The sequence below is a fragment of the Pteropus alecto genome, unplaced genomic scaffold, assembly GCF_000325575.1.
Source record: "Pteropus alecto unplaced genomic scaffold, ASM32557v1 scaffold86, whole genome shotgun sequence".
Taxonomy (NCBI): domain Eukaryota; kingdom Metazoa; phylum Chordata; class Mammalia; order Chiroptera; family Pteropodidae; genus Pteropus; species Pteropus alecto.
The window spans coordinates 3,647,613-3,658,312 of NW_006442109.1; the positions used below are offsets into that span (position 1 = coordinate 3,647,613).

Sequence of the window (10,700 nt, forward strand, 5' to 3'; positions counted from 1 at the left end):
TAACATTGTCGTAGTGGAATAGTGAACTCTCAGCAGTACACATAGGAAATATGCCCTGCCTGACCTGGCCTCTCCATCTCATTAGCAAGCTGCAGCCCCTCTGGTTTCTCAAATGCGACAAGCTCATTCCTTTCTCAGGCCTTTACACGTACTATTCCTGGAGGATTATTTTTCCCACTTCTCATCCAGCACTTCAAAAGGCTGACTCCTCCCTTAGGTCTTAGCTCAAATGTCACCTTCTTAGAGATGCCTTTTTAGACCACACTATCTAAAGTAATGGTCCTTTCCTTATGGTAGCACTTACTACAAACAGAAATTATATTGCTTATTCAATTATTACCTCTTTATTATCTCTCTCCCTTCACCAGATTTTAAGCTCCACAAAGTGCAGGGACCAGGCCTGCCTTATTTACACTTAGGATCCTCAATATCTTCATAGGACCATCCACACAGAAGTGCACAGTAAATATTTGTGAGTTAATGAATGACTCTCAGGGTTGGAAGGTACCTTAGAAGACCCCAGGTCCAATGTCCCGTCCTGTACTTGTATACCCTCTTTACAGTGTTTTGAGACCCAGTCCATGGACTGCTGCCCAGTCTATGAGCATGTTTTCACCTAAATTGCAGCAAAACAAGACTAGCAAGAACAATACATTTTCATTGCTCTAAACTTATTCACCTTTAAGGACATCATTCTGAGCTTATGCTCTTCTGTTTTTGAGTATTAAAGTATCTCTATTAAATTACGGTGTTAGTAATGATATTTGGCTGTTAATGTCCTTACTTGGAAAAATAAAAATAAAAACTTGGCAACTTCAGATGGTCTCCTGGTTTTTCCGGCTCATGAAACTCATTAGTCTGGAAGCCACAGGTCACATGCATCCCTTTAGGTGGCTGTTTAAATGGTGCTGGGGTGGCCATTGCATCCCTGGTTGGCATTGATGATTTAAAACATGCTTTCTTTAAAGTCTTTGGTCTATCTCTCTCTAACTTCCACCCATGGCAGCCAACTCCACCTACTGCCTCTTTGCTCCGGGACACCCCATTCACTTTCTCCAAACTATGCTATGGTCTGAGGCTCCTCCTACCCAAACTTTCTTCCCTCTTTCCTTTCGCAGTCCTAATATGGAGGCTCTCCCTGCCTGGTTCTGCTCCCTTCCCATTTAACCTTCACAGGTGTTTCCCTTCAGTAAATGGCTTGCACATCTAATCTTGCATTAGCATCTATTCTTAGAGGACCTTCCTGAACAGACATACTACCCACTCGCTTAAAGTGACCCTGGAAATTGGACAGGGGATTTCAAATGTAATCACAGCAGCTATGCAACCATGGACAAGTTATTTAATCTATTTCACCATCTATAAAATGGAGATAATAATACTCATCTCATAGGATTGTTATGAGACTTGAGGAAATAACATGTGAAGTGCCTTACAGTACCTGACACTCAGTAAATGGTAATAACCTGTCCCCCACCCATCACCACTGTGGCAAAGCTGAAATGCCTTCTCAAAAGCTGTTCTGATCTATGAAGAAGTATTTGATAGGTTCAAGGAAAAAGCGAACAAAGCATAGATTTTTAGAAAGTTGCATATTTTAAAGGACCTGAAGGTCTCTTAGAATCATCAACGTGTAATATCAATCTAACAGAAAATGAATTTCAGTGCAAATTATAACTTCCAAAGAGCAGATGCAGTAAGTTGGGAGAAAGAGGATTTAGGTGAGCTACAAGCATGGTTGACAGTCAAAGAAACCATTTCTTGGTTGAAGGAGACCAACCCAGGTGGTTCACTGTTCTCTCTCCTCAGCGAAGGCGCAGGACCCCTGATGTACATGCAGGTGAGTCTAGGCTCTTCAGGGCAAGATGGAGAAAAGGAATTGACTATTACAAGATTAAGCTTGGGTGACTGAATAGAAGTGCCCAGGATTGGGGAAATGTGAAGACTGATTTAAAGAGAGCCAAGTTGGCATCTGCATCAGATAGAACTCTATATTTGCCACTAGAATCTAGTGTGCTTCCTGAAAAGTAGGCACAGCTATGATAAAGTAGCTTCTGTATTAAAAATATTATTTAAAAATAATTGTAATGCTGGCTTTCATAAGCTCATTAGGAGGTCTGAAAATAACTGTCGTATTTCTTGGCACACAGTAGGAACTTGATAAATAGTAATTTTCTATCTTTTTATACACAGATTAGAGTGTGTTAATTTGGCTAATTTATATCTTGGGTCTGCCTCACATAGAAACATGCTTTGTTCACTCTTCAAAGACGTACTTTCTCAAAAGCTTTGTAATAAGGCCTAGGAGAGGATTGCCAGGGCTTGAATCTGGATTCGAGGGAATGAAGAGAGAGATGTGGAGGAAGGAACTGCAGAACTGGTGACAGATGGAATGTGGGAAGGCTAAATCAGGAGTCAAGTCGGCTAAGATAGCAACAGTGAAAGGCAAGCTGGGTAAGGCCCAGGAGCTGTGGTTTCAGGAGACTAAACTTGAGTTCAGATCTCATTAGAAGCAGCTCAGAAATATCTATGTTGGCAGGGCCACACATTCAGATAGAAAGCCAGTGTTCTGTTAGCCAGGGCAGAGTGGTCATTGCCTGCACCCAGTTCCTCTCTCCCTAGCACTTTTCTACATTGATGGGATCATGGCGGAATCTAAGCCAAAAGCCAGTGCAGGGTGACTAGCCATGTGAGTGTCAGGTAGAACAGTAGGACTCTTGTGGAATCTGCTCTCATTTTTCACTAAAGTTCTTACCACTCTCAGGATGGTTTTCAAATTTTCTTTGGTTCCTCATTTTAGAGAATTCTTCTGGGGGGCTAGGCGGGACCAAAAAAAAAAACACTCCTTAAACTCAGTTTTAGATAGATGGAATCCCACTAACCAAGCACCATGAGCAGTTATGATTATTCTTCAGGATTCAAACTGAAATGTGAGTTGGACAAGTGTGTTGAATCCATAAAGAAAATGGATTATTTATTGTGGTAAAATACACATAACTAACATTAAATTTATCCTTTAACAAAACTAGTGGCATAAAGTACATTCGCATTGTTCAACCATCAGCACTAACCATCTCCAGGATTTTTCATCAACCCCAAATGAAATTGTATACCCACTAAACAATAATTCCCCATTTCCCCTTTTCTCAGTTCCTGCTAACCACTATTGTACTCTCTGTCTCCATGAACTTGCCTGTTTTAGGTACCTCATATAAAGGGAATCATACAATATTATCTGCTTGTGTCTGGCTTCTGTCACTTAGCATAATGTTTTCAAGGTTCATCCATATTTTGGCATGTATCAGAATTTTCTTCATTTTTAAGGATGACTATTTCATGAACATAACTTTTGAGACAGCTTTCTCGAGAATGGAGTTAGATAAGAAAGGTTAACTCTAATTTTTAGGACACTTAGGTACAACATATTTTTGACTGGTTTCTAAACAGTATAACCCAAACCAATTAACTGGTAAAGTTATTTAAATATAATATAAACACAAGCAAATGAACCACAATTTAAACACAAATGCAGATGGGTTCACACTTCTTAAAAATAAACAAATGTGTGAAGTATTAATTATAGTTTTTTACAGTAAAATATCTCATAAGGTGTCACAGATAAATTTTCAAATAAATCCAGTCAAAAGGGTAAATGTAAGTATTCAAAACTACTCCTAGTTACAGGATTTATATGGGTTGGGGTTACACAAGTGGGACCTTAAGCCTTTTGGAGGGATAACTTGTCCTAGATTAGCATGGGAGAAAAAAAAAGGAAAAATTACTTATTCTAGAAGTCATAAAATCTTTATTCTGATTTTGGTTATTGATTCAAGAATTGCCAATATCTAGGCAACCTGGGTGTCCATCAATGGATGAATGGGTAAAGAAGAGGTGGTGCACATATACAATGGAATATTACTCAGCCATTAAAAAAGAATGAAATCTTGCCATCTGCAACAATACGGGTGACCTAGAGGGTATTGTGCTGAGTGGAATAAGTCAGACAAAGAAAGACAAATGCCATATGATTTCCATTACACGTGGAATCTAAAGAACAAAATAAACAAACAAAACAGAAACAAACTCATAGATATAGATAATATTTTGATGGTTGCCAGATAGGAGGGGGGATGGGGGGAGTGAAAATGGGAAAAGGATTAAGAAGTACAAATTAGTAGTTACAAAATAGTCATGAGAATGCAATGTATAGCATAAGGAATACAGTCAATAATATTGTAGTAACTGTATGGTATCAGATGGGTACTAGATTTATCAGGGTGATCATTTTGTAAGTTATATAAATGTCTAATCACTATGTTGTCTACCTGAAACTAATATAATATCATATGTCGACTGTAATTTAAAAATTAAAAAATTATTTTAAAAAAATGCCACTATCTTTTTCAACTGAAAATACAGTTGACATATGTCGATTGTAATTTAAAAATTAAAAAAATATTTTAAAAAAATGCCAATATCTTTTTCAACTGAAAATACAGTTGAAGTGTGTCTACAGGTTTAAATAGTTGAAATTTTAAATGTATAAATCCGAGGTCACATTTCAATAACCTAAACAAAAATCAGAATTGCCTTCCCGAATATTGTTTAAAGCCACCTCTGTATGATGAGATGGTCCCACGATTGCTGGCACCAACAACTTTCTCCTAACTCGGCACTACTGCTGCACAGGATACATTAGATTAGATATTGATTAATCTCACATTGTTCACATCCTTGGAATGTTCCTAGTCAAAAATTCACAAGAAGCTACCTGGTTATGTATTTAAATTTTATTGCAAGATTTTTCAGAGTCTTTATTATGCTAATGTTCATTGTGCCTTTTCTAGAGAGCACAGCATATGGCAGGCTCTAAACTTACTTGAGTCCAGAATCCATTCTTCACAGGTCTCGGAGTATAGTGTTGCATGAGATATGTTTTGAGAAATGCTGGGTCTGATACAAGCTCAAGCAATAAAAATGATGAAGGAATTTTAAAATTGTACCTCCAGTTTGATATTGAAAAACCGTGTGTTTTTCTGAAGGAAGGTGAATAGTGATTAAGAGCACAAGCTTTAGGTAAAACAAAAAAACAAACCAAAACTGGATTCAAATCCCAACTCTACTCCTTAGTAGCTGTATAGTATGGGCTATTTAACCTCGATTGGTCTCAGTTTTCTGTCTACCTTCGTAAATTGAGCTAGGATTATAAGAGATAATATCTAATTTATCAATTAGGGTTGCCAGGAGACAGAAAAGACAATTATTCTTCAGAGATTATTAATATAAAAAGTTGTTAAATGAAAAGTGGAAAGAAGTGGCAATTGCAAGAAGCTGCTACCATCCACAGAGCTGGGGAAACAAAGTAAAGAAGTTGAAATTATAAAAATTTAGAAGTTTGGAGAAAGGGCCCCATAGAGCTAAAACACTCAGACCTCTGAGGAGGGGGCACTGCTGGGCTGGGGCTGGTGTCCTGAGTCGGGGCAGGTGAGGAAGCAGGTTCCAATCTGGATTCAGCTGCTGCTCCTGGAATCAACTGCCACTAGATAAAGAGTTGAGGTTGGGATGATGTTTATAGGAACAGGAAACCCAGAAGAGACAGGAAGAAGCAAATCCCTTCTTCCTCCTACCTTCTCATCTCCTTCTAGTACTCTGATTTGCAAAGCCTCATAGGGAGCCTGCTGTCAAAACATAAATGTAGTTTGCAGAGTCCTACCCCAGCATCACAAAGCAGAGTACAGAGGGTGGGTTTGAAGCTGAGAAGCAGTAGCTTAACTGCTGGCATAAATACAAAGCGCTTAGAGCATAGAAAGTGTACAGCAGCTATTTCTTCTCCTCCTCACCCGACTAATTGACTCAGTCCTATGGCTGGTAGAGATTTGCAATATTTTTGTAGGACATAACTAGGAAAAAGACAGAAGAGATTAAATGCCTAGATGTTCTACTAATTAAACAAGGGAGGCTTAACATCACATCTCAAACTTAAAATGTCTAAAACTGAACTCATAACTAACGTTCACAGCAGCATTATTCATAATAGCCAAAAAGTAGATAAATGTGTAAACACAATGTGCTATTTATACACTGGAATATTATTTGGTAATAAAAAGGATTAAAATACTGATTCATGCTAAAACATGGATGAATCTTAAATACATTATGCTAAGCAATGTTTGTGATCAGTCACAAAAGGCCACATACTGTGCGATTCCATTTGTGATTCTACATGTGATTCCATGAAATGTACAGAACAGGCAAATCTATAGAGACAGAAAGTAGATCAGTGGTTTCCTAGGGTTGAAGGAACATGCTAATATGTACAAAGTTTCTTTTGGGGGGTAATTAAAATGTTCTGAAGTTGATTGTAGCAGTGGTTGAAAAACTCTGATTATATTAAAACTACTCAATGGTACATTTTGAATGAGAAAATTGTATGGTATGTAAACTATACCTTCATTAAGCAAATAAAAGGAAAAAACACAAAACAAAAAAAGGCCATCCAGTTTTTGCCTTGTCCACTAGGAACAGTTGCTCATGGAATCCTGAGCTGCCATTTAAGAAATCAACTGCCTTGAGACCGACCACCAGACTGCAGCAATGGCCAAGCCACATGGAGAGGCCACATGTTGTTCTAGCTCAGCCTGGCTTTTGAGTCATCACAGGGCAGGTACCAAATACGTGAGTGAAAACTGCAGGCGATTTTAGCCCTCTGGCCTTTGAGTCACTCTTGGTCATTTGAGTCTTCCCAACCAAGGTGCCAGGCAGGCCCAGGCCTGCCATATCCTGTCCCGGTACCTGACCACGGAATCTGTGAGCGTAATGACACGGTTGTTGTTTTATACCATTTCATTTTGGGATGGCTGGTAAAGCCCACCCTTTTGGTTTTCTTCCTACTTCAGTCTTCTTCTCAATTCACCGGTTCCTCCATAATCTCCCTGAATGGTGGAGTCTCCCCCTCAGTCCATGAACCACTTCTATTCCTGTGCTCACCCCCTTGGCGACCACATGCAGACTATGGCTTTAAATACTACATTGATGACCCCCAAATTCGTAATTTCAACCAAACCTTTCCTCTGAACTTCAGAGTACTATATTCTTCTGTTTGACATCCCTACTTGAATTAGTAGCAACTAATCTATAGAAACCAAACATTTTACCTAATAATCTATTCAAATATAATGCTGTCATAGACATTATCACAAAATGTCACTATTCACTGCTATTGGCAAATTCTGACATAAGCCTCTAGGAGTCAGTGTACTTGTTTTTACTTGATTACCTACCAAATCCCTCATATTTATTACCATTGAGGGCAGGAAAAACAATTACTTTAACTGCAGTAAAGGCAAATCATCTTTAACACATGAAAAATGATGAGTGAGTGGATAAACAAAATGTGGTATATACATACAATAGAATATTATTCAGCTTTAAAAAGAAAATTCTGATACATGCTTCAACATAGATGAAACTTAAACATTATGCTCAGTGAAATAAGCCAGACACAAAAGAAAAAATATTGTATAATTCTATATATATGAAGTGTCTAGAATTTCAAATTCATAGATACAGAAAGTAAAATAGTGGTTAACAGGGGCAGAAGGGAGGAGTAATGGAAAGCTGCTGTTTGATGGGTATAGAGTTTCTGCTTGAGATGATGAAAAACTCTGAAGACAGATACTGGCGATGGTTGTACAATAATGTACATGTAGTTAATTCCACTGAATTTGTACACTTAACAATGGTAAAAATGATAAACTTTATGTTATATATGTTTTCCTACAATAAAGTTATGAAAAATGGAATAAAATTATAGGTGGAATCTATCTCAGTGAGAAAGCAACAATGTGTCTAGGACAGTTTAGGTACAAACAGATATGCAAAGGGAAGCAGGATGGCTGAGATGGGAGACATGATCTCTGAGTATTCCCCCAATTTATGCCACAAAGTGAACTTCTCAGATGAACTGTTACGATGGTAGCTAAGTGCAGCAAGGCCTGCAGCTTCTGACAGCCCTACTCCCAGCAGCAGTTAGAACAGGGATTTAGGAATTTCTGATAAGCCACCAATGCTCCTTTTAAGCACAAATACATTGAGGTAAGATTTTCCTGATTCTTTGTAGCCCCAACTCCCAAAAGGTATCTGACTCCAAGAAGGTATTTATTACACAGCTGTTGAACAAAGTTTGATTCGTTTTACAAAATGGAAAATAGGTAATATCTTTTTGAGAGTGCTATATTTGATTGGATGAAATGACATTATGTAAAAACATTGATACAAAGCATTATTCTTCATAAAAACATGACAAAAAAAGCCTTGAATATCTCCCTGAATGTCATAGTTTATTTGCTGTGATCTGATTTCTTGGTGAGTTGAAGGTAATTTGCACTGAAGACACAGGAAGCTCTGATTTACCTTTTTCTTAGTCATCTTGGAAGGAGTGAGGGATGGGGCCATTTTGCCTATCAGATTTATCAACTCTTATGAGGATATAACAAGGGAGCAAAGTAATTTACTATCCAGAAGGATATGGGGTTTATTTGGAATAAAAATACTCTAGAAAAAAAATAGTCATTTGTTTCTTTTAGTGATTTTTCTTGCTCTAAGACCTCTCCAGTTTTGGATGGATTTGCTGTGCAGGAGGAAATCTAAGGTAAGGATTAAGAGTCTCACAGATCTTCCCAGATAGATCACAGTGTGCTAATTTAATCATATTTGACAATAAACTGAACTACCTAAGAAATTTTATTATGCTTCTTTTATATGTTTTCTATAAATATCATTTAAATCTATGATACACTGAGAACAGTCAAGAATTGTATATTGCATTTATGATATAAGAAGTTATATTTAAAAATTAAGATGTGTTCATGTGACTATGATTATAAGAAAAATTAGAAACCAAACAGATGGATATTTATAAAAACTGATATTTCAGGAAAGGACATAAAGTTAGAAGCCCTTTCCATCTCCTCTATAAACTGGGGAACATACACTTGTATTAGGAATTCAATTTTTTCCTAACTGTATTCCAGATTATGTTAAAGGAAAAACGTTTGGAAATCTTAAGACTTTTACTTCCTCAAATTTTAGATGGATTGCTTTTCAGAATTTTTCTAATTGACGTTATATGAAATCCTCTAGCTGATAAAAGGCCAAACGTTTATATTTCTCTCAAGAGCTGAATGAATTTTTATATATTAATACAGATGGCATTCCAATATTACCACACTGAACAGGAAGAAATAATTAACTTTCATCATCCAGGAACCATACAAATATGAAGTTAAATAAACTACAATTTTCAATGAGGGTTAACACTGTAGATTCCATGTTATGATTAGTTCCAAGAACACAAGTTTCTGCATCTTCAGTAGAAAATACACTTTTCAGTTTTAACAACAGCCTCAGAGAGTTTTCAGTTTGTCTTTATCTTGCTCCTTTTGACTACAAAGTGCAAAAGATTCCTGAACAAATTGCCTGCACATTGGGCACTGCTGAAAATATTTCACACAGCCATCACACAAACACGTGTGTCTACAGGGCAGGAGCACCCAGTTCACAGTCCCGTTCTGGCAAACAACACAGTCTTTGCTATTCTCCTCTGGAGGATCTACTTCACTTTCGGAGAGTCCAGCCTTTTCCAACAAACTTCGGTCTATGCTTTTTTCTTCTGGAGAGGAATTGCTGGAGGGAGTGGAATTATTATTTGCAGACATGAAAAGTTGCTGAAAATCAAAGAAACAAGTTTAAAGATAATTACAAATGACAATTACTCTTTAAGCCTGAGGGTCATAAGAGCTGCTTAAAATTTATGAGCTAGCAAATCCAATAACAAGTAATACCTAACTTCTACGATAACTGAAAAATATTATCCCTTCATAAACAGTCATTCTTTGAAAATCTGGAAACAAAAGAGACAGAGATAAGATTACAGGGTACAACTTACCTTAAGATCATGAAATTGACCTTGAGCCAGGAGTAAATATTGATATAATATTCTACAGGAAAGCTTATAATTCTTATCAGGAATATGAATTACTGACACCATGGAAACCTAAAATAAAAATTAAACACTAGTCAGTACTTAACCTCCTTACATTATTTCAGATATGTGAAAAATGTGTCTCAAACAAAAAGATAAATTAGAAAACTTACAATAATTTGTCACAGTCACTACAGAGGAACCAGTTATTGACATATTTTTGCCAGTTATTTTAATTACATTCTAACCTACACATTTGATGTGACCACAACAAAAATTCCATTAATCTGTTTTATAGCTGAGTTGACTCTAAAATTCACATATGGAAAAATAACAAATAAGAATAGTTATGAAAATACTGAAAAGAAAGCTATGAGAGGGGCTAAGCCCACTCAGATGTTAAAACATACTACAATGCCTTTAAAATTAAAGCAGTGTGGTACTGGCACATGAGTAGACAGATGGCTGGAACAGAATAAACAGTCCAGAAACAGAACCAGTTATATATACAAACATGATAAAGGTGGCATCTCAAATCAATGGGCAAAGAGAGTCTTTTTAATAAAAAATACTGGGACAACTGGATAGCTACTTGGAAAAATAAAAAAATAGATGCATTCCTCATTCTATACATAGAATAACCTTAAAAAGCAAAAGAGATCGAATTGTAAAAAATAAAACTATACAAGTACTAGAAGAAAACGTGTGAATTCCTTCT

General features: G+C 36.9%; 1 protein-coding gene across 1 annotated transcript in view; it reads right to left on the bottom strand.

The window, feature by feature from the left end:
* Positions 1-8,138: 8,138 nt before the first annotated feature.
* The window catches only part of CGRRF1 (cell growth regulator with ring finger domain 1), a 22,952-nt gene continuing 20,390 nt past the window's right edge, over positions 8,139-10,700 (bottom strand). The window contains exons 5-6 of the mRNA XM_006920170.2: positions 9,947-10,054; positions 8,139-9,725 (exon numbers count right to left, since the gene is read on the bottom strand). Of these exons, the coding sequence (XP_006920232.1) occupies positions 9,405-9,725; positions 9,947-10,054 (429 nt within the window). The 3' untranslated portion in view covers positions 8,139-9,404. The remainder of the gene's footprint in view (positions 9,726-9,946; positions 10,055-10,700) is intronic.